The sequence below is a fragment of the Mus caroli genome, unplaced genomic scaffold (genome assembly GCF_978045245.1).
Source record: "Mus caroli unplaced genomic scaffold, Mus_caroli_1 scaffold_17, whole genome shotgun sequence".
Lineage (NCBI taxonomy): Eukaryota > Metazoa > Chordata > Mammalia > Rodentia > Muridae > Mus > Mus caroli.
Window position 1 is genome coordinate 91,393,315 of NW_028227272.1, and position 23,503 is coordinate 91,416,817.

At 37.8% G+C, this 23,503-nt stretch overlaps 1 protein-coding gene across 8 annotated transcripts in view; it reads left to right on the plus strand.

Annotated features, from left to right (window-relative positions):
• The window catches only part of Ttc3 (tetratricopeptide repeat domain 3), a 101,445-nt gene that overhangs the window by 4,058 nt on the left and 73,884 nt on the right, over nucleotides 1-23,503 (plus strand). For 4 of the 8 annotated variants that reach the window (XM_029470716.2, XM_029470712.2, XM_021184393.3 and 1 more), the window contains exons 2-10: nucleotides 8,853-9,007; nucleotides 9,287-9,329; nucleotides 9,725-9,875; nucleotides 10,277-10,364; nucleotides 12,296-12,349; nucleotides 13,236-13,356; nucleotides 15,467-15,552; nucleotides 17,046-17,140; nucleotides 18,357-18,419. The exons of 2 other annotated variants lie outside the window; for them this stretch is intronic. In XM_029470716.2, coding sequence (XP_029326576.1) covers nucleotides 8,864-9,007; nucleotides 9,287-9,329; nucleotides 9,725-9,875; nucleotides 10,277-10,364; nucleotides 12,296-12,349; nucleotides 13,236-13,356; nucleotides 15,467-15,552; nucleotides 17,046-17,140; nucleotides 18,357-18,419 — 845 coding nt within the window. In that variant the 5' untranslated portion in view covers nucleotides 8,853-8,863. The remainder of the gene's footprint in view (nucleotides 1-8,852; nucleotides 9,008-9,286; nucleotides 9,330-9,724; nucleotides 9,876-10,276; nucleotides 10,365-12,295; nucleotides 12,350-13,235; nucleotides 13,357-15,466; nucleotides 15,553-17,045; nucleotides 17,141-18,356; nucleotides 18,420-23,503) is intronic. 2 more of the 8 variants (XM_029470720.2, XM_029470714.2) reach the window with 2 other exon arrangements.

Below are 23,503 nucleotides of genomic sequence, written 5' to 3' on the forward strand. Positions count from 1 at the left end.
GCATCTCACTTGCCTGCTGAGTGTTTCTGTGTATGGATCTGTTTCTGGCTTGTCTTTTTGTCACCTCATCTTTATCTCTTGGTACCTATTCTTTCTTAGTTATTACCACTGTAGCTTTACCTGGAATCCGGTGTGTTTGTTTTGGTTTGGTTTTTGGACATAGAGAGGGTCATGTTGTGAAGCACAGTATTTGTTAAATGGTGCCGTGATTCAACCCAGGCAGGGCCTTGTGCGTGCTAATCAGTACTGTACCACCGAGCTGCATTCTTAGCTGCATTCTTAGCCCTTCAGTAATCTGCCCAGGAAACTCTTGAGTCTCACCTGTTCCTAGACCTTTGACCTTTAAGAATCAGTCTTGAAAAACCCTTTGGGGCTTAAGTGAAATCAATCCAGCAGTTTTGTGGAGAATTGAAATTGGTTGCTGTTATAAATAATACTTTTTTTCTGCTTTGTATTTTATTTCTCATATTTTGAACTCCATCCTTTTTTTTTTTTGTCATTTGTAATGGTAATGTTTAGGGTTTTTTTTTCCTTTTCAATTTATTGTGTGTGTTTTCATGTTCTGGCATACTTTTAAATGTGCGTTCAGTTGAAGTGGTTATGGTTGTTCATTAGAAGTGACTAGAGGTTCACTCATTTCCAATTTCAAAGAAATGGATTAACTGTTAACAGTAGCATTTGTGGAAGGTTTTATAGATAACTTGTCACGTTAGGGGAGGCTTTCCATTTTGTCACATGCTTTTCTATATCTTCTGAGATTCTGTTTCATCTTTTCCCCAGTCCATCAAATGAAATTAAATACAAATTACATTTTTTTTTAAAAATTATTTTATATGTATGGTTGTATTACTTACATATAATGTCTTGTGTACCACTTTTATGCCTGGTGTCCACAAAAGCCAGAAGAGGACATTGGAGTATAGCTAGTTGTGAACCACCATGTGGCTGCTGGGAATTGAACTCAGGACCTCTGGAAAAGCAGTAAGTGCTCTTAACTGCTGAGCCATCTCTCTAGCCCCAAATTACAGATTTTAATTACATTTTTACTTTATTTTTCTGGAGATAGATCCAAATTGTCCTTAATAGGTTATCTTTTTAATGGTACTACTGTTTGATAATTACTTGTTTTGTTTTGTTTGAGATAGCATTTCTTTGTGTAGCTTGGCTGTCCTAGAACTAGCTTGGTAGACCAGGCTGGCCTCAAACTCAAAGAGATCTACCTGCCTCTGCCTCCCAAGTGCTGGGGTTAAAGGCGTGTGTTACCACCACCTGGCTTGATAATGTCTTATCGAAGATTTTGTACCTTATAAACAGACCCTTCCCTTCTTTCCACTTTTGACACAGGATCTCACTCGCTATCCCTGGATGGCTTGGAACTTTTTAGGTCAGGCTGGCATCAAACTCACAGAGATCCACTTGCCTCTGTTTTTGAGTGCTAGGAGCAAAGATGTTCCCTGCTCCTCCCCAATAAGGCTTCTTATTTTTCTGTTTTGACTGATTGATTTTGGTATTAAGGTTACAGTAATCTACCAAATGAATTACTGAGTAGTTAGTTTGGATTAGAGTTTCTTAAAATTTTGGTGGATCTTACATACAAAATGACTTGGATATATAGTCTTTTTGTATGTGCACATTTGGCAGCAGTTGAACTGAAATAGAATTGTTCTGTTTTCTTTTTTTTTTTTCAGTTCTCTTTTGGTAGTTTCAGAAATTTGTTTATTCATCAAAAATTTAAATTTATTAGTATCAAATTCATGCCATTTTAATGACATAATTTTTTTTTGTTGTTTTGCATGCTTTTATTTTCTCTCTCCTTGTTTTGAATATTATGTATACTGCCCCTTTTTGTTTGTGACACTGGGGCTCATTCTGAAGCCTGGACTGGCCTGGAACTCAAATAATCCAAGCCAGCTTCAAATGCAGGGTAATCCTGCTGTCTCAGTTTCCTGAGTGCTGAGACTACAGGCCTGTGGCTCTTTTTTTCTTGTTTAGTCTTGTCAGAAGTTTATCTGTTTTATAAATATTGGCATAAGAGTAATTTTATTTTCATTTTTTTAAATTTCATTGTTGTTAAGTACACAGCTTTTTTATTTCATTGTTTTGTTTTTTTTAAGGTTTATTTATTTATTATATGCAAGCACGCTGTAGCTATCTTCAGACACACTAGAAGAGGGCATCAGATCTCATTAGGGGTGGTTGTGAGCCACCATGTAGTTGCTGGGATTTGAGCTCAGGACCTCTGGAAGAGCAGCCATCTCTCCAGCCCTTGTTTTTATTTGTTAACCAATGCTGTCAGAATGTGGTCTGCATTCCATTTTGCCCGTATGAAAACAGGTTTTACCCATGTTTTATGGCACTGTTCATATAAAATTTAATAGTTGCTCATGATTAATAATTTTAATGTTTTGTGTTTAGGTATGAAGTCTATGTGTTTGGTAATTGTTATATATCAGTTAGATAAAGACTAGAAATTCTATGGTTCAGTCTTTATTGTTTTTGTTTTTTTGGTGTTTTTTTTTTTTTTTTCATCCTACTTACCCAAGACTTCTCATGCCTCTTCAGTGGGCCAGACTAGAGTCAAGCTGAACAGGGTTGACTTGGCCTGCGCATTTGACCAAGCTGATTGTTACGTGGCTGAGGATCAGTGGATAATAGTTAGGAGTCTGAGAATACTGTTAGCCCAGGACTTGTTAACAGTTCCAGCAGTTTCTCTTGTTGTGTATGTTGAGACTTCTTTATTAGATGTATGCAAGCTTAACATTGATTTCTTAGTGAATTGGACCCATGCCCTATTGTCATCTATCCTAAACTGTCTAAAACTCTCTCATTTGGTAGAAATTACCCAGGATACTCTTATTTATTTATTTATTTATTTATTTATTTATTTATTTATTTATTTTTAAGCTTTGGCTGTTTTAGTTTCTTTAAAATTTAGGTGTTTCTTACAGATAATATATTTTTGGATTTTCTTCCTTGGCCCATCAGACAATATGCCTTTTAGCTGTTAAGTTTAGAAATTCCTGTTTAATTCAAATATCTTGTTTGATGGTCAACATATTTTTTTCTAAAATCATTTTTATTTTACCCTTGAATTTAAGAAGTCATTTTGGTATAGTTCAAGGCTCTTAAAATATCTTTTTGTTAGTATAGCAAAGATATGAAGTCTTTTGCCAGTCTTATTTATTTATTTAAGAAAATATTGTTTTACTTTAGCTATGTTTGATTGTCTGTCTTTGGGAGTGTCTCATTTTACTGCTAAGTTTAAATACACTACTTGTATTACTCAAGGTTCTCTAAAGGGCCAGGAAAGCAGATACACACACACACACACACACACACACAAGAGATTGGGGAGAAGGGTGTGTGTGTCAGGCTATATGGTACAGGTAGCAAACTATAGCTGCCTCCCAGTTGAAAGGCCCAGAGTGTAGTTGTTCAGTCCACATTCAGTGCTGGAAGTTTAAGTACTCTCTCCCTAGAGTAGGAGTTCTGAAGGATTCCTAGAAACCTGCTGCTCTTCAGTCTGCATTGGAATCCCCAGGGTGTAAGTTCTAAAACCAGCAACGGAACGCCTCAGTAACAGGTCAGATGAGCTTGCCAGCTAGAGTGAGAGCAAGCAGGCAAAAAGCACAGGCTTCCATCTTCCATTTCCTGAGGTGCCATTAGAAGGTGTGGCCCGGATTTAGGCTTGGTCTTCCCACCTCAGTTGATTCATTCATAAAATCTCTCACAACTATACCCAGACGCTTGGGTTTAATTAATTCCAGATATAGTCAAGTTTATAACCAACATTACCCACCACTATTTTTAAAAAATATTTATTTAAAAGCTGTTTTTTACATGTATATGTTTGTGAGAATATGTGCCATGTGAATACAGGCGATCCTCTGTAGGCTGGAACAGGGCATTAGAATCTCTGCAGCTGCAATCCATTCAGCAGATGTGGATGCTGGGAACTGAACGCAGGTCCTCTTGAAAATGAGCTGCTTACTGCTAAGCTATCTATCTCCTGCTTTTTTTAATATAAAATTTTGATACATGGTCTTTCTTCAGTCTGAAATTTGCCTTTCATTAAATCTAGAAGATTGTAAGTCCTGTGTTATTTAAATAACATCTGATTTTTATCTGTTTTTATGAAGTTTTAACTGGATGTGTATTCATCTCTTTCTGGGTTACTTTTCCTCTTTCAGATTTCTCATGTCTTGGTTTCATCTCGATGCTAGATAGTTTTAATGAGTTTATCATTTAGTTAACCAGTTTTCTCTTTGTGCTAGTCTTTTCAATTTGTACTTTTTTTTTTTTTAACTTTTAACACCTACCTACCTATCAATCATATTATCTCTCTGTATTTGTATTTGTTGAGGCAAGGTCTTGCTCTGTAGCTCAAGTTAACCTCACATTTGTACATTTTTCCACCTCTCCTGAGTTGTTGAAATTACAGGCATGTACCACCATTCCTGGCTTGTTTTTAAAAGTTCTATGTGGGTCCCTTTCCATCATAGTTGCTCATGTTTGTGTTCATTTTTAAATCTGTAGCTGTTCTGTTTTCTGTATTTGGACATCTCAGAGTCTGAGATTTGGGGTGGGGGTTTCTAACATAACTTTTTCTTTTATTGTCTCTGTCATGATGGGGTGTTACATCCTTGATTGATGATGATTGGTTATGGACTATTTGATTCATCTTTGTGAGAATTTGAGTCTAAAATAGGGAGTATTTTTATTTCTGAAGCATTGTATCAGTTGTGGCTAGAGTTGGAGATGAACTGGAACCATTCTCAAGTTACACTTGGGCTTCTGGCCCAGGGGTTTACCACCCTGCTCCATTGTGGCTTTTGGTAGCACTACCTCTAACTTTTAGAAGTCAGTTTAGTTTCTAGCTTAGGTTTGCTGCTTTTGGAGAGAGAGAGAGGGTAGCTTTAAGTGTTTTCTTCTTTGAATGGACAAAACATTTTTAATTTTTGTTTTAAAAACCTGTAATCTGCCAGACTCGAGGGTACACACATTTAATTTCAGAATTTGAAAGGCAGAGATAGGTGGATATCTGTGAGTACAAGAGCATCTTTGTCTGGTCTACATAGTGAGTTCCAAGCTAGCTAGGGCTGCAATAGTTAGACTGTGTCTTAAAACCTGTGCTGTACCCCCCACTACCCTGTATTGCTCGAGTTCTTCAGTATCTAGTAAGCACTTTGTTTTAATATGTAACTGTGGTAGTTTTAGTTTGTATTAGAAAACAATTTTCATCAGATATTTCTTACTAAATATTTTTACATTAAAACAAGTTTAAAATTAAGGTATAGGTTAATTTATTCTAAAGGAACATATTAAGTAGCTACACATGTTGAGTTTGGTAGAGTTTGTATCCCCTAGACCCAGAGTACTGTAACAGATAAATAGACAGAGATGATCAAATAGTGTGAAAACTGCTGTCTGGTTTGGGCACGGTGCTCTAAGCTTATAGAGCTGCAGACATAAACTCAGTGCATTGGGGTGATCAGGAATTGCTTCCTGAACTGAGCAGAGCTGGTGATCATTATGTGCTTGCAGAGTAAGGCTGCTAGGGAATGACCAACAGCCAGCTGTGACTGAGTCTAGGCCATGTGTTGTGTAGTGGTGAGACAGAAGCAGCAGTGATATTATAACAGGCCTTATGTGCATATTGTTGGGAGAGAGTGCTATTTTAATACCAAGAGAGGCTGTTGAGTGGATTTAGTCAGTGAGATAATAGACTGAGTTTCAGAGGATGCTGAGTGAAGGCAAGCCACCACTTAGAAGACTGCTTGTTGTATTCCATTAGTTCATAGGAGAAAAGATGAAGGCATGACTAAGGCATTGGCATTAGACATGAAGTGTCTGTGTGGTTTATCCACACGCATTTTGTTTTTTAGGGAAGTAGTGGCGTAGGTAAGTTGGATGGAAATGTTTAAGGAAAGTAGGAAGTCAGTGTTGATCTGCATTTTTGGTTTCTTCACTTTTTTTTAGTTTGGATAACCATTTGGAATCCAGTGTTTTCTATGGTAGGACCACCTGAGTTAATTTAAATGGTACACAGATAAATACCTGGAGGGTTTTAATAGTGACTTAATGTGCATGAAAAACTTGTATAACAAACATGTGATATGGACATTATTATTTAGGCTAAGTAAACATAAGAGGGAAATATTAAGTAAAAATTCATGCAATAAATGGAAACAGCAAAAATCATGGTGAAGCTGTGCAAATGATGAAAGTTCAGAAAGTGTTGCTGTGAGCCATGGGTGTGTGGGTAAGGACACTCAGAGAGAGTAAGAGCGAGAAGGAAGAGAGTTGACATTGGGTGGCGGGGAATGGACAAGAAGAGCCCATGAAGGAGACTGAGGAAGAGCAGCCAGACCAATAGGAGGAGAACCTGAAGATGGTCTTTGGAATCCATGTGAAGAGTCCTCAGAAGGAGGAAGTGGTCCACAGTGTCAAGTAAGTTGTAAGCTGAAAAGTCCTCTTTGGATTTAGCAATTAAGGTAGACTATTTAGCTGGCATCATCTAAAAATAGCAGATTTTAAAATTTCAACCTCCAGTGCTAATAATAGCTGGTGTTTATTGTATACCTTAACATGCCTGGCACCGTGAAAGTACTTCACGCGCACTAGCTGATTAGTCAGGAAGGGAGCAGTGTTGTTCCATCTTGGTTTGTAAAGAAACCGAAGCGCAGAGAAGTAACTTGCCCTGGGTTATACACCTAGGCAGTGGGAGCATCAGGGTTCCAGCCCAGTCACTGGCCCCAGACTTCATGCTCTGAACCATTTTGCCACATTGCCTCTGTGGTTAAACAAAATGGAACGTTAGAAGCTTGCACCAGCATTGGTATCACAGTACAGTTGTTGCTGTGTGTGGTGTCATGAGATCTGCTAGACTTGAATGACTAATGACTAGCATCATATTAGAGGGACTTGAGTCTGCCACTTGTAATTTATACCATGGTGGTGATTTTGTGGGTTATGACAGATCTTGTCTTTTTCTGTATTTATAGTAAAAAAAAAAATGTGAACTTAAAAGTATATATACTTATTTCTGAGGATAACATTTTCCATATTATGTGTCTTTAATTTTTTTCAGCTATTATGTAAATTTCTTATACTCTGGAACTGTTGTTCATGCAGAACAGGCAAACTTCAGATAATATTGATGACCATTTTTATTGTAGATGGTCATTAATAGTCTTATTAAAAGTAGTTTCCCTCAAAAGGTAGAAATGGAACCAAATTGTAGAAAGCCAAGAGAAGATGAAAATATAAGACTCAGTAGGAAAATCTTGATTAGGTTGACAAGCAGGATGTGATGGAAAAGTAGACAGCTGTAATGATTGTTGGTGTGGTCAGCTCTGAGTGAAGGATTTAAAAACAGTAGATATGGTGTGAGAAGTGACCCTGGGAAGAGGAGCCTAGAGAACTAGGCAGTGACATTTATGTTGGTTGAGAAGAGCATCATCGGCATAGGCCTTAATATGGCTGGGATGGTGGACTTGGAAGAGAGAAGACTGATTGCCAGTGTTCTTAAATGTGAAGACAGTCAAGAGCTGAGTAGGAGGCTGTGATAAGGAAAAGAAGCTGTGGTGAGAGAAGATCGTGAAGCCAGAGGCTTGGGTTGAGTCTTTCCTTACTTGGTGACCTTGAGCAAATTCCTTTATTTTACCAAAATGGTTTTAAAATACATTTGTACAGGAGAGATGGTGGTGTGACTCTACTGTGAACAGTTACTGTGAGGATTACTGAGAAAATGCCTGTAGAAGCACTCAGCACAGTGTGTGACCTGTAGTGTGAATAGTTTGTGAGGAGGCTGGCTCTTCACTTTTGATTTTTGTCAGGTTTTCACACATCAAACTGAACATACTGTTTGATTGAAGAAATAGGTGTGTATTCTAAGGACTGGTGGTGGTCTATTTAATGATGATCTTGACCTAACAACAGTAGGGTTTGAAGAGATGGAAGGTATTAATGGTGGCGCTGGTGATGGAAAGACAAGACTGTGACTACTTGGCAAGAGCTAGAAGTAATGAGATGTTGAATTCTAAGTGATACTTAGTGTACTGCTCTGAAAAACAAACAAACAAAACCAACCCATCATTATTGAACTTTTTTTTAGGGAAAAACAAAAGCCAAAAACTTGAATAGTTTTCTTCTTCCGCCACTGAAATAGACGCTAAAAATATTTTTTGATAAAGTAAAGAAGTTTTCTCACTTGCAGTCTAGCAGCACAGGGTATGTTTGTAGTAGTTGAGAGAGTAGCAAGGGATGATTAGGGTGGAAAGTCTGGATGCAGCCAAAGAGAGCAGAGTGTTACAGCAAAACACTTCAATTGTGCCCCTCTGCCCTAGATAGAGACTTACTGAGAGATGAACAGAACTAGGAAAATATGAGCAGCTAACGGGAACTGGTTGCTCAGTAGAGGCAGGATGGTTGAGAGTATAGCAGTTTTTATGTGCTGCGAAGTGGTATATTTTATGGTATGTCATATAGCAGGCAGAGAAGTACACAGTAGGCCAATGTTCTGAAGGCATATCTTGCTAGGCACACACAGAGTCAGATGCCCGTAGTTATGTTCTACCCATGGGAGATACATATCCCTTGAGTTCAGAGTAGAGATGGTGAATATGTAAACCTAAAGAAAAGAAGAAACAGATTAAGCTCTTTGGAAAGAGCCTGGGAAAAAGAACAGTGGATTAGGGATAAAAATACGTAGACTTCAGTGTTCTGATTGGAGTTACTTCCTTAGGATACAGGACCCAGCATGGGTCTACGATACCATAGGGAATAGTGCTGCTGCTCTGTTATTACCTCAGGTGATGTCTCTGCTGACTAGAATGTCGCTGTCTCCTTAGGACTGTGCAGCATGGATGACTTTGCTGAGGGAGGTCTCAGTTTGGCAGATGATATCTTACTGGAAGATTGCCCTTATGAGGATGACTGTATCTGTACTCCCGACTTTACCACTGACGATTACGTTCGAGTAACCCAGCTTTACTATGAAGGCGTGGTGAGTAGGCTTGTGAACTCTACTTTAGAGCAGCTTTTGTGGCATATGTATTGACAGGACAGTACACGTGCTTCTGAAGAGATGATTGCAGAAGGGAAGGGCTGTGTTGCCAGAGTGGTGAGAAGTAGTTACTTAGACTGGAGATCAACCAGGCTCCTGAGGAAAAGGAACAAACTCAGAACAATCCAATGAGAAAGCCCGAGATGAGTTCCGAAACCACAAACAATACATACTTTCACCTTTTACCAGATAAAAATCAGAATAATTTTCTTCTTTTAGGGTATGCAATATAAAGATTATGCCCAAAGTGAGAAAAATTTAGGTGAGTATATTAATACTTTAATGCTAATTTGTTGCAAGACTATTAAGGGAGGTCTATCCATCCAGTCATACCAACATAACAAATTTATCTTTTAATATGTATTTTTAGCTTGATTTGGTTATATAGGCCTGTAATCCCAGCATTTGGGAAGGAGGCTGAGGCAGAAGGATTAGAAGCTCCAGGCCAACTTTGATCAGCATGCTGAGACTCTTGTCTCAGACTAGAAACTAATCTTTTGTAAAGCTACAGCTCGTTCCTAAATTTTCTTAATATCTAATAGTTGAATATTTTACTCCTTCAATTTTTACCCTTTTTATACCTATTGTTACTTTTTCTCTATTAATTGTATAGATTTATTTGAAAATGCTAATTTTAAACTTTTAAATTTAATTAAGAATATGACATCTGCAATATATGGTGCAGTAAGCCACTCTCCATCCTGCAAGATTACTGTGATGCCATTAAGCTGTACATCTTCTGGCCACTTCTTTTTCAACATCAACACAGTTCTATAATATCAAGATTGCATCCCTGTGTAGAAGCCATGTAAGTTACTATATAATAATAGTCGTTTAAGAACTGTGTTAGCATGTTGTACAGTACTGAGAAATACCAAGTACAGTAGGGGGCTCGTGCCTCTTTCTGGAATGTTATCTTTGTTTAATCACATAGAAAAGTAAAGACTTGGGATTTGAGTATAAATGATTAATTACAAGCCTTTAATGAATTCCCTGAATAGTAATAGATTGTAAACTTAAAGCTGAGTGCTACAGAAAGGAGGAACAGATATCAGTGTCTGGTTTGCTTATTGAATACCTGATAGAGTAAAGACAAAAGAACTTTCCACATAGTTTAAGTAGAACTATAACTATAAAGTTCATGTAAATGTAACATTCGCTAAGTAATAACATTTGGGATCCTAATCTTAAAAAAACATTGTCTTTAAGCCGTTCTCGTGCTGCTGAGATAAGTTTGAAGAAATTACAACATCTTGAGTTGATGGAAGACATTGTGGATTTGGCAAAGAAAGTTGCAGTAAGTGGTAGAATGTGGGTCCCACTCATTTGAATGTAAATGAACAGGAGTTGGAGAGAAGGCTCAGTGGGTAAGAGTGCTTGCTGTGTGGACACGGGGGCCTGAATTTTGATCCTGGTCTTGTAACCCAACACTGTGGTAAGGGGGTGAAGACAGGAGGATCAGGCCACCGACTTAGCTCCAGATTCTGTGAGAGACTGTCTCAAAGATGGAAGGTGTTAGAGAGCAGCCTGGTATCCTTCTCTGGCCTCAGCATGTGTGTATGGCTCACCACACATGTGTTCTTATATCAGTTCATGCACTATACTGTGTTCCCATCCATCCTACACACACACAGACACAGACACACAGAAAAAAGACAAGCAAACACGCAAAAGCAGGTAAATAGACGGTGTTTACCTTGTAGTTCCAGCTTGTAGCAGTTAGCAGACAGTGCTTTTATTTGTGTTTTGTTTATGGATATGCTCGGTATTGAAGCAACAAGGCCAATATACTGGTTTCATGTGCCAGAGTGGAGGTGGGGTGGGGGTGGTCAGGATTGCATCTTGCTAAGGAATAGAAGCTGGAATTGATCATAAATGAAAGTAAGCCCTGGTTTGTGAAAGCTCCTGTCAAGCAGGCTCTTAAAGTGAGGGGTTATTTTTTGATCTACACCACCACCATTAGCAAGTAATTTGTATTTGAGTAGAATTTGTCATGAAAGATTTGATGGGGTGTTTTGTACTGTGGATCTTTATATGATTTTTTATTTGTTTCAGTGTTTGGTACTGTTCTAGTTGAAACTTGCATTTGGTAAAGGTGCTTCCTGCTGAAATCAGCTGTAATAACTTACAAATGATGCATATATGTTTATTAAAAGTCTAGGTGTAATGAACCTCAAAAATCTGTACATTTAAAAGTCAGACAGTATAACTTCTAACTAGACCAGTATGGAAGACCATTTCTGAATCCTATTAAGATGCTAAAGGGACAAATGAACCCTATCAATCCTATGGGGAGTATGCTGCTAAGCATATAGAGTAGTGTAGTTAGATATCACTTAGTGATGGGGACACATTCTGAGGACTGAGTTGGTAGCCAGTTTTCCCTGTTGTTAGAATCTCATAATGCTGAGCCAAGATGATAGTGGCCAATCTCTTGATGTAAACAAGAGACAGAGTAAACATAGTTGTGTGAGATTGCAGCTCAGTACAGTGTGGCATGCTGTTGTACCCCTCCCCCACCCCCAAGTACAGTGAGTATTCTAAAATAATGATAGAAAGTGTGCTGCAGTAAATACCCAACCTATAGATAGCATGGCTGCTTATTATTGCCAAGTGCTACATCTCATTCATTTGATTATGTGCACCACACCGGCATAACTTGTACTGCATGGGCACAGACTTGTGAGTGATATCTTGGGAAGTCACAGTAGCTGGGATGTAATGTAGGTGATAAGTTTTCAGGTTTCTTACTGTCTCAGGGGACTTTTGTCCTCTCTGTGGCTCCTTGTTAACTGAGATGTCGCTGTGTAGCTCACAACTTTTTCTAAAATAGAGGGTACGAGGCTAGGAAGATGCCAGGCCAGAGTGAGGATTGAAGTTTAGATCTTCAGCACCCATGTAAGTGCTGGGTAGACATGGTGGCCAGCTTGTATTCTTAGCACTTCAGAAGGCAGAGATTGAATTATCAGAGTTAGGCTGGCTAACTAGATTAGTGAAATAGTGAGCTCTGTGTTCAAGTAAGAGACCTTCCTTCCATATTAAAGGTGGATAGTGATTAAGACATCCATGGTCAGCTTGTGGCCGCCACACACATACAAGTGCACATAAACATGTGTACACCCATATACACATGCCACCCCACCCCACCCTCCAAAAAGAAAAGAATTCAAACAAAATTGACAGAATAAGGAAAAATGTGTGGTTTTTGTTCTTTTTTTTATTTTGCAGAATGATTCATTCCTTATTGAAGGCTTATTGAAAATTGGTTATAAAATAGAAAATGTAAGTGTTAAACATGAGACTCCAGCACATGCACTGCAAATGACCAATAGTCAATCTCACTGCATGTTTCTCAGATAATGACTCCATATACCCAAACTTTTACATGTAGTATTTGGTAATACTAATTTCTATATATTATATAAATAATCTTATAGATTTGCCTCATTTTTAAAATCATATATATAGTATAGTTTTAAGCCTTTTGCAAGTTACTAATTCTTTGTGTAGATTATTTGCCTCACATATATTCCTCCAATGAAATTAAGTCCTTGGTATGTATGTCATGCTCATGTGCAAAGATAAGTCCTTTTGTACTGTTACTGGAGACAGAAATGTCTTATGTATTTACTTTAATCCTAATATGAACATTGGCAATTCAGCTATTCAGATTCTTAAAAATAAATTAAAGTAAAAAGAATATTTTGTGAACTCCCGATGAGTCCCATTGCACTGATTGCCCTTTTGCCCGGCCATACGCTGCAGATCATGTGGCCCTGTCCTGAACCTTGATCTGTGCCTTCACACCTGATGGTCAGGACAGAGCTCTAGTCGCCATGTGCCCGGAGAGTCCTCATCTACCTTTATATTACTGTACTCTCCAACTACCTCAACAGCCCAGGGTCAGAGACCTCAACTTCCATGTCTGTAATCATTGTAGAAACATTCTTGATCTGTGAGATGTCTACGGTCACATGAAGATGCCTGTGAGTCCACAGTGACTGTTCTTAATGTGTATGTAGGAGTTCAGCTGTTCTCTATTGCATGATGGAGTGATGGAAATCAGTGTATGAGTAATGGTCTGACATGCTACAGAAGGCAAACACACAGTGCCACATACATTCAGACTTAAACTCAGATCCCCCTTTTCATTCCTCTTTTGAAACAGAAAATCTTGGCAATGGAAGATGCTTTAAATTGGATAAAATACACGGGTGATGTAACAATTCTACCTAAATTAGGATCAGTTGACAATTGCTGGCCCATGCTAAGTATTTTCTTTACTGAATGTAAGTATAATTGCTTTAAATGTTGAGTCTTGTTTAAAGAATATTAAGATGCACCTGTAAAGGATGACAGCCACTAAGCCCGAGCTTTAAGACTATAATGCTACAACACCAGTGAGACAAGATGGGATGTGGAAAGATGGGATGTGTTCATAGATGATATTCAATTTACCTTAGGAACGGTTAACAGTGTTTTTCTTCTGGTATAATGCTCAAATAACATGATTTTGTTTTTTTTAACATTGCAGTTAGTTTATTCTCTATTTCTTGTCTCACTGGTGTTGTAGCATTATAGTCTTAAAGCTGGGGCTTAGTGGCTGTCATCCCTTTACAGGTGCATCTGCTCTTTGATTAAGATAGAGCTGCCTTCTGTGCTTTACTTTGAAAAGTGTTTTACCTTTCAAGCATTTGAATATTAGCAGTGTTTTTATGGTATGCTTACAGTCTTAAGACAGGAAATATTTGGCCCTGTAATAGATGATGAGAGCAGAAACTTGTCATCGTGACTGAGAAAGAAGAGTGCGTATTTTGTCAGTTGGTTTAGATGCTTATAGGTAAATAGAGACAGGATTTTGCAGTAGGGTTGTTGGACACTGGAGTGTGTTGCATCCAGAGAGTGTAGATTTTGTTTTCCTTGCCATTTTGAACACTTGTAATTACAGTGGAGGAACAGAGAAACAGCTTATCACAGGCATCTACCTGGGCTCATTTCTGTTGTTCTGCCAGGGTAGCTGTAGTTGTTTTGTTTTGGGGGATAAAGTCAGAATTTTAGGGTTTAAAAATGGTTCTCGCCGGGCGGTGGTGGCGCACGCCTTTAATCCCAGCACTTGGGAGGCAGAGGCAGGCGGATTTCTGAGTTCGAGGCCAGCCTGGTCTACAGAGTGAGTTCCAGGACAGCCAGGGCTATACAGAGAAACCCTGTCTCGAAAAACCAAAAAAAAAAATAAATAAATAAATAAATAAATAAATAAATAAATAAATAAATAAAAATGGTTCTCAACCTGTGGGTCATGATCATTTATCAGTTGCCTAAGACCATCTGCATATCAGATATTTATAGTATGATTCATAACGATAGCAGAATTACAGTTACAGAGTAGCAACAAAAACAACTATAGCTGGGGTCACCACACAACATGAAGAACAGAATGAAGGGGTTGTAGTATTAGGCAGGTTGAGAATGGCTGGGTTAGATAATTTTCCTCAGTCGTGTAAGTACTAGCACTCACTCATGTCCTCCGGAGTTAGAACACAGGCTTTTCTCTAAAACTTAAGTAACTCTGTGTCTTAAGACTCTTGTCTGGTGGCCATCCCAGATTTTGCTCAAATCTTAAATGTTAAGTGTTCCTTTAATCTTGGACATTAATGATTTGTTACATAGAAGCTTAACTATAATTTTGTTGTAGTAAATTTTTAAATCAAACTTTTAAAATCCTTTTTATTTCATAGCTTATGAGGCTTGATAACCTTTGGATACAAAGTGTATCTGTTTAATTTTTATTAGTTTACTAACTTTTCTATTAGAATAATAGTTCAAATAACTTCTCATTAACTTTTATGAAGCCAAGTATTAAAACCTTTTAAATACTTTATTATAGTAAGAATATTTTAGAAAATATTTTTTCAGGGTTTTGTTTTTACACATTTTTATTGAACACTCTATCTAGCATGTTGAATACTTGATACTGTTTGTTGAATTGGCTTTGATAATTAGGAGCCCTAATCACAGTGTATTATGAAAGAAGGAAGAAGTGATAATGTAATAATAAATTTTAATTGCTAGAAATAAAAACAGATTTTATTCACAAAAGCAACAAAGTGGTTTTTTGTTACTTTGATTTACGGTATTGATTGAGACCTCAAGGATAAACCTAGGGTCTGAAATGTGTTTGGTGTTGCTGTTACCACAGAACTGCATTCCCAGCCCCAAGTTTTTACTCTTTAACTATTTAATGTGTGCATAACACTACAAAAACATAAAAACTATTTAAAAACATTTAATAGTAAAATGAACATAATAATAGACTTACCTTTTTAAACCAAGAGTTAGAATATTATCAATACCATTTTAAAACTAATACTTTCTTTCACCTTCTTCTAATACAAATTTCAGATAAATACCATATTACTAGAGTTGTAACTGAAAATTGCAACTTGCTAGAAGAATTTAGAAGGCATAGTTGCATGCAGTGTGTGAAGGTAAGGATACTTACCTGTACATGTACTTTAAGATTTGTCTGTTAAACTTTTAATAGGCTTGAGTAATAAAATAATGGAACTACTGTAAAGTAACATAGTAATACCATGCTTAATGGGAAATGTTGAGGCATTCTGATTTAGGATTTTTTTTTAAAAGAAGAAATGCTATCTTAATCAAAATTTCTAATGATTTAAAAATTAGGATTTATTTCAACCAGGCTTGTACTATATTGAGCAATTACGATATTCTTTGATAACAGCCTTACTGGGATGCAGACCATGTGCTGCAGTTCACTCAGGAAGTACTAACTCCTAGAGAATGTTTAGAGCTTTATAGTTAAAGTTTTTGATAATTGATAATTTTTGTTAATTAAAGAATGTCAGTATGAAGTGAAAAATTCAGTTATACATGTAGCATTCTTTATGTATATTCTTACTAACCTGCTACATATTTTTAGCAGTTAGTCAACATTGCCTGTGAGTTAATGATTTATGTGTATACATTGAGATACCCAGGACTATTGGATACTACTACATTTACTAATAACTGAAAGCTACAGTTTTACCATTCATCTCATTTTTATTTATTTTTAATTTTTATTTAATTTCTGGCTTTTCAAAACAGAGTTTCTCTGTTTAGCCTTGGCTGTCCTAGAACTCACTCTGTAGACCAAGCTGGCTGAGTTCACAGAGATCACCTGTCTCTATCTCCAGGTGCTGGGATTAAAGGCATGCACCACCACTGCCAGGCACATCTCATTTTTACACTATTATACATGAATAAATTTTATTTAAAAGTGTGCCTACAACATATACACAACAGAAGATAGTTTTAGTAATTTATAATATGTATTTATAAAGTACACATTAATTAAGTTTTTAACATGCCAACTTAAAAATAATTAAGTAGTTATCATGTATTGGTTTTAGCTTCACATTCAGTGAGAGACTGTTTCAAGGGAATAAGTTGGAAGGACATCCTGAGGAGAGCATTGTGAACCCTTCACACACACACACACACACACACAGTCTCTCTCTCTCTCTCTCTCTCTTTAGCAAATACATGTACCTGTTCTCTCTAGATTCCCTTCCTTGACCTTTGCATGACCCTAACCCTAACTCCTCCCAACATATGTACATGAAGGCGTATACTACACACAAGATAACAAAGCAGAGGAACCATGTTTTGAAAAGCCAGAAATTAAGTAAAGATTAAAAAAATTTTAATGACAAAAAAGTACATGTTTAGTACACTTTTTCCAGACCTCTTTTATCTATATGGGTTTCTGTATCTGCAGATGCAGAAGCCATGCATGTTTTCAGTTCTAATTGAATGTATCAAAATACTAGAGATTGTATTCTCATTTTCTATATAAATAACCCCCATGTTACTTTGATAGCAAGGATAGAAACCAAGGTATTTCTCCTGGGTGTTGGCTTCTTGACTGTCTTTGGAGGTAATTGATGGGTATTCTTTTACTTTGGTTTCTCAGCAAGGAGAACTAATGAAAATGAGAGGAAATGAAGAGTTTTCAAAGGAAAAGTTTGAAATAGCTGTTATTTATTACACCAGAGCCATTGAATATAGGTAAGAGCAAAGTAGAAAAATAAACTCCTTTTTATGTGGCAGATCAGGCTAAACTCTAAGGAGACGTAGAAGCAGATGGATTATAGGATATCATTTGCCATGCAGAGTAGGTTTCCTCATCTGTCAGTATTAGGAGCAGTGCTGGTAGCCTGGATACAGGCATCTATCTCAAGCACACCAGGCAAGACCCTGAGTCTTCTCCACTCTGCCCTCGTTTCCACAGCCTTCTCTACAGAGACATCTGTCTTCTTTCTTTTTCTATCAGCTGTTCCTTTCATGCTATTCACTGATTGTGGGTGCGGTGTTCCTCAGACTGAAGGTGTTGTCATTGAGGAACCTCTGCTTTCTTGGGGAACTTTTTTTTTTTTTAAAGATTTATTTATTTATTATATGTAAGTACACTGGAGCTGTCTTTAGACACTCCAGAAGAGGGAGTCAGATCTTGTTACGGATGGTTGTGAGCCACCATGTGGTTGCTGGGATTTGAACTCCTGACCTTCGGAAGAGCAGTCGGGGGCTCTTACCCACTGAGCCATCTCACCAGCCCTCTTGGGGAACTTTTAAGGGACATTGTTTGCGGTTGCTGAGAGGCTGGGTGTGTCTACTCTGTCCACACCTCACACCTCACTCAGATGCTCCATCCTCTTCCTCTGCCTTACGGGTATGCCTTGCTCTGTTTAGACTACTTGTCTGAGCAGGATGCTCTGGAGACTGCCCCCTTTCCTACCTTCTTCTTCACAGGGATTGAGGGAACCCAGTTGGATATCATACCTAAAGCATACCACTCCCCACTCTGTTAAGGAAGGGAATAGGTTTTGACTACCCAGAATCGGATAATGAAAATTAATAAAAATTGAAAAAAATCTACCTGTTACTACTGTTTGTATTTGTGAGTTTCTTTTGTCTTTGTCAAAGTACCCAGCTTGACTTACATAAGTACTCTTGTCTTGGATAGTTATGTACTTTGTAGTTGACTAGCGTTTTAATAACAGTTTTCACAGTAGTACTATGAACTAGATACATTAGTAATTACCTTTTGAACAATGTACTGAGAATGTCAAAGACCTTAATTTCAGTCAGTAAGACTCTAAATCCTTTATTCTGCTCTGCCACATTGTTGTAAAGTTTTAAAAATTGAAAAAAAATGTTTTCAATATGATTTTTGGTTGTTTCAGATATAATGTGTTTTTCTGACTAAATGTTACTTTTTTTTAAGACCCGAAAACCATCTTCTTTATGGTAACCGAGCTCTCTGTTTTCTTCGTATGGGGCAGTTTAGGTAAGTTGGTTAATTACTAATTACTGAATTTTATGCCTAATATTACTTTAGGGAAACATTTATCTGTCTTGCAGTTATGCAAGAAAAACCCTGAATAATTTTTTGAAGTAGGTAAATGGGTAAAAAAGGTTTTATTTCTGACTGCAGGAGGATGTGAGCATATGTCTGTCATACATTATTTTAAACACTCGACATGTTATTTAAGTCTCAGCACCCTTAATAGGCATGTTATGTTACTTTCCACGTTTTACTCTTGGAACAGTTCCTACAGCTAGTGAGTGGTGATAATGAGATTTAAACCGATCACGCTGATGATACCAACATTGTAACATGTATAATATATTCCGTCCTTTTCCTCTACCTAACCTGCATAGTGTACTTTTGCTGTTTATTTTGTCTTGTTCTATAAAATTAGGTAAATATCTTCATAAATGAAAGAGTGCATAAAAAATTAATGGTATTAATGAAATAAAATAATAACTTAGCTCCTTATGTTGAATTTGAACTTTGCTTTTATTTATGAGTTGAGAAAGACTAGAAAAAAAATACTGTGATCTTATTGCCCTTCATTTAAAAAACTTTAGTATATAAATTGTGTTAATATTAAACTATAGATTGTTGTATTCGATTATGCCTTAATGTAAGAGAATGGGTCCAAAACTACATCCTTGCTGAGAGAAATACTCAGAACACATCAAGCTAAAAATCAAGTTAGAACCTGGGACCCCCAGAACAAGGCTGCCTGGCCCAAGCTCTTGTGTAGATACTAGTTAAAGCTCATTTGTGCCTTGATTTTTCTGTTGCCTAAAATAAAGAAGGAAAACTTGAAAATTCTCATTATTCATAAAGAACATTTATAGTAATCGCTTGGTTGAAGGTGGTTCCTCATGATTAACTTAGAAATTTCTTACTTGGGTCAGTAATAATGTTAATTAAGTGATTGAGAAAAATTTCAGAAAGGATATGAAACACTCTGAAGAATGCAGTGTGGGGTTTCACCGTAGGCTTCTTGCTGTACTAGCCGTTGCTTAGTGACAACACTTTGAACTGGGGTGTGGGGTGTGGGAGTGGGGAAAGGTGTAGTATCTTCCAAGTGTGTAGCTTTTAAAAAGTAACATTTATTGTGTTTCTCTTTTATTGTAAACAGAATACATTCTCATGGTAGAAAATTTGGAAAATACAAGAGTTTAAAAAGAAGAAAATAAATATCACCAGTAATCCAACCACCTTGGAGAATACCGCTGTATTAACGTTATGCAGCTGTTAGATGGCTTAAGCCCTGGATAATCCGAGGCTATCTAGACTAGAGGAATGGATGGGCTTGACACAGTCTTCCATCAATACCACTGTTCTCAACTGGTTCTGACAAGAAATGAGCTACAAATGTCTAGGTTATTGTTTCTGGCTAGGTCCAGAGTTAACAGATAATCTGTACTGTTTGAAGGTGAATTGTGTGCTTTCAAGATCAGATAAATAGGTGTATGACTTGACTAGCCTTTTGTGAAAACTGAAGTCTTGGCAGGCAGAGGGTCATCTATTCTCCAGCTCTGAAAGCTGAGAGATAAACCACTGATTCTACTTTTATGAGTATTTGAAAGGTAGACACATGAGGAGGATTTTCCTAAACCCCTGCTACAACAAGAGGTGGCAGTAGAAACACAGCCTGCAGATAGCGTGAGGTGAAAGCCAGCATAGAGCAGCCCACCTACCCATGTGCCTCGATCGCGGTCCAGCTTGTAGTTGAATACATCTGATAACGGGCGGGTTAGTGTGCTGGAGAGCCCATGGTTGCTAGCAGGCAGTCACCAGCGTGTATCTGACAGACACTCCTTCAGCAGGCAGAACCATGCTATGCTGCTTTTGCTGTTGCCTCCTGCCTTCTCACACACTGCTTATATGATTTTGCTCAGTAGTGCAGGAATGAAGTTTCCAGGTATCTACCTGCGATGCAATGACTAAATGATATGACATAGGAACATGCTGCCAGTGATTGACATGTGCCTGGATACGGGAGGACTCTTGCTCTGAGAAGAACCTTTTAAAGCTGATTAACCAAGGTTGAGACGTTGTGAAATTGTCACATCACATGGATGCCAGCTAGACCTGTCATGGGAATCTGGCCGAGCAGCTGCAGGGACAGCAGGAGACAGAATATCTACCTACTGAGCCTGGGAGACACTGTCATCCCCAGTCGGTCACAAGGCCAGACTTCCTATTTGCTGTTATAAAAGCAGGTGTCAAACTACAAAAGAACTGAAATGGAAAATGATTAAAGGCTTAAATGAATGCTAAAATGATATTGAAATATTTTAATTCTAAAATACTAGAAAGTGAAAACATTCCATTTAAAAAATAACTTCAGCAAGATTATGCTCTAAAAAGGTAAAAATGCATACATTGACTCATGACAGGCTTGGTCCTGAGTACTTTATGCATATTTATTCCTAAAAACCTTTACAACCTTGGGAGGTATTGTAGCTATCTCTTTCAGATGAGAAAACCAAGGTACAGTAAGGCCTAGCAGTGTCCAGGTGTGCTTAGGCGGGTGTGATGCAGCCAGGATTCAAACCCAGTGGACCTGGATGTGGCCTCTATTGTTAGTCACCTTGGAAAGGTGACAGTAGAGGTGACACACGGGAATGTGAACGTTGGAAACATTTTAAGACAAATGATCTAAATAGTCACACATTTATGAGGACCTGCTGATCCTTACATAACATGCAGATTAAAAACTACGAGTTTCTCTTTCATACCCATCAGATTGGCAAAAACTTAAAAGCTTCGAAATACCAAGTATTTGAGAGGATGTGGAACAAAGGAAGCTTTCATACTCGGCTGGAGAAAGTATAAATTGGTACAGTCACTGGAGAGCAGTCTGACAAGGAGAAGATGTGCACTCTCTGCAGTTGACATCTAGGGTCATCCCTTCCAACTGTCAGACATGTACTCAAGAAGACATGTACAAGCCTTCATTGTAGCACTGTTTGTAAGATAAAGATGTGCACCAACAAACATCCATCAGGAGGGGATGGATAAATGAACTGTTGTATATTCATACAAAGATGTTTGAAACAGCACTTAAAACGAGTGCAATGTTGAGTGTCAAGCAAGTTGCAGAATGGTTTGTACAGTGTGATAGCATTTATATATTGTTAAAAGACACACAAAACAATGTGCATATTCATGTTATCATGACGTATGAATTTCAAGTGTTCTAGAAATGTATGGGCATGTTAAACCAAATGAGTGGCTATCTCTGGGGAGAGAAGGAGGAGAAAGGAGAGGTGGTACACAGTGGATGTCAACTATAACAAATCTGCAAAAAGAGCCAGAGTAAATATGGCAAAATGTTAATTTCTTGCTAAGTTGGTACATGAGTGTCCTACATGTTAATATTATGTTCTCTGAATTGTGTGTACTTGAAATATTTGATAAAAAGCAAAACAAGTATAATTTAAAACACATATAGAAAGGAAAAAGAACCACTCTAAAATGAGAAATGATCCTGAAAATAGAGAAACCATGATATTATGGTTAGTGATGCAAGGAAGAAAGCCAAAAATTGAGAAGTACGGTCTGGGACTTCATCCTGAAGTGATCTGTGGTGGTTATAATCTAAAATAACAGACTTACCGGAAACCTTTGAGAGGACATGGGCGAGGCCAGCGTGTGCCCTCTCGGGCTGGATTTTGTGCTTGTGAGGTAGAGAGCTGGGCATCGTGTTGCTGCCGCTTCATCTCCCGCGGAACCCTTGAGTCTGAGCATGTGTTTCGTGGACCCCAGGACTCCTGGCTTGGATGAGATTCTTCTTTGTCATGGCTTTCTAAAAGCATACTTTCAACACAGTTATAACCATAGGCCATTCGTAGAATATAATTTCAGTTTCATATACAGGAAAAGGAATTAAGACATGTCTAATTTAGGTGCTTATAACAACTTATTTAATGTACTGAGTAAATTTGCCCACTCTAATTCACTTTTGTAGAACTCATTTGAGACATTAGAATTCTTCTGGGTGTTATAATGAACATTTCTTGGGAGAAATGTAATTGGAGAAGGGGGCATGTATCCCCGAGTACTCTAAATTGCTCTGAGAAATCTTTAGCCTTCTAATATTTATTTACCTATCTTGCAATGTTCTTTACTATGACTTCCTCCTGTGAGTGAGTGTGACCGACACACACACACACACATTTCTGTGAGTTCACAGGTTTAGTATGTACTGTTTGAATTATTTCTCTTGGTTTTTTCTTAAGAGCATGCTGTGTTATTTAGAAGCACTGTATTTGCTCTTGAAGAGAACATAATTGCCAGTCTCTGTGTTTTTGGGGGGTGGAGGATAGGGTAATGGGTGTTCTCCCTTTTAAAAAGATGTGATTTTATTTTATTTTATTTTATTTTTTTTTTGGTTTTTTTTCGAGACAGGGTTTCTCTGTGTAGCTCTGGCTGTCCTGGAACTCACTCTGTAGACCAGGCTGGCCTCGAACTCAGAAATCCGCCTGCCTCTGCCTCCCGAGTGCTGGGATTAAAGGTGTGCGCCACCACTGCCCGGCTGATTTTATTTTTTATGTATGGGTGTTTTACTGCATTACTGTAATACTTGCACAGTGTGCCCATGGAGTCCAAAAGTGGGAATCAGATCTCCAGGAATTGGAGTTACAGACACTTGTGAGCTGCCTTGTGGGTTCTGGGAACTGAACCCAGGTCCTTTGCAAACGCAGCATGAATGCTTAACCACTGAGTTCTCTCCAATCCCATACACCCCTTTTTAAAAAGAACAAAGAAGTGTACATGATGAAATTTTGAACTGAAAGGATCCACTGACATCTCTTGTGTGGTCTTTATTTCCTACTCTCTTCAGGTCCTGTGTGTTTACAATATACCTAATGTCTATAGTTGTGCTCATGTTGAACCAAGTTGATTGCCATTTTATGAATCAGAATATAGGCAATTTGAGATTCAGTGAGACACACCCTTTAAAACTAATGAGTAGAAAGCATACTGCACTGCACATGCTGTTGTACAATTTGCTTTTTTATATGCAAATTCTAAGACTTGGATATCCATGTGTATCAAGATCTTGT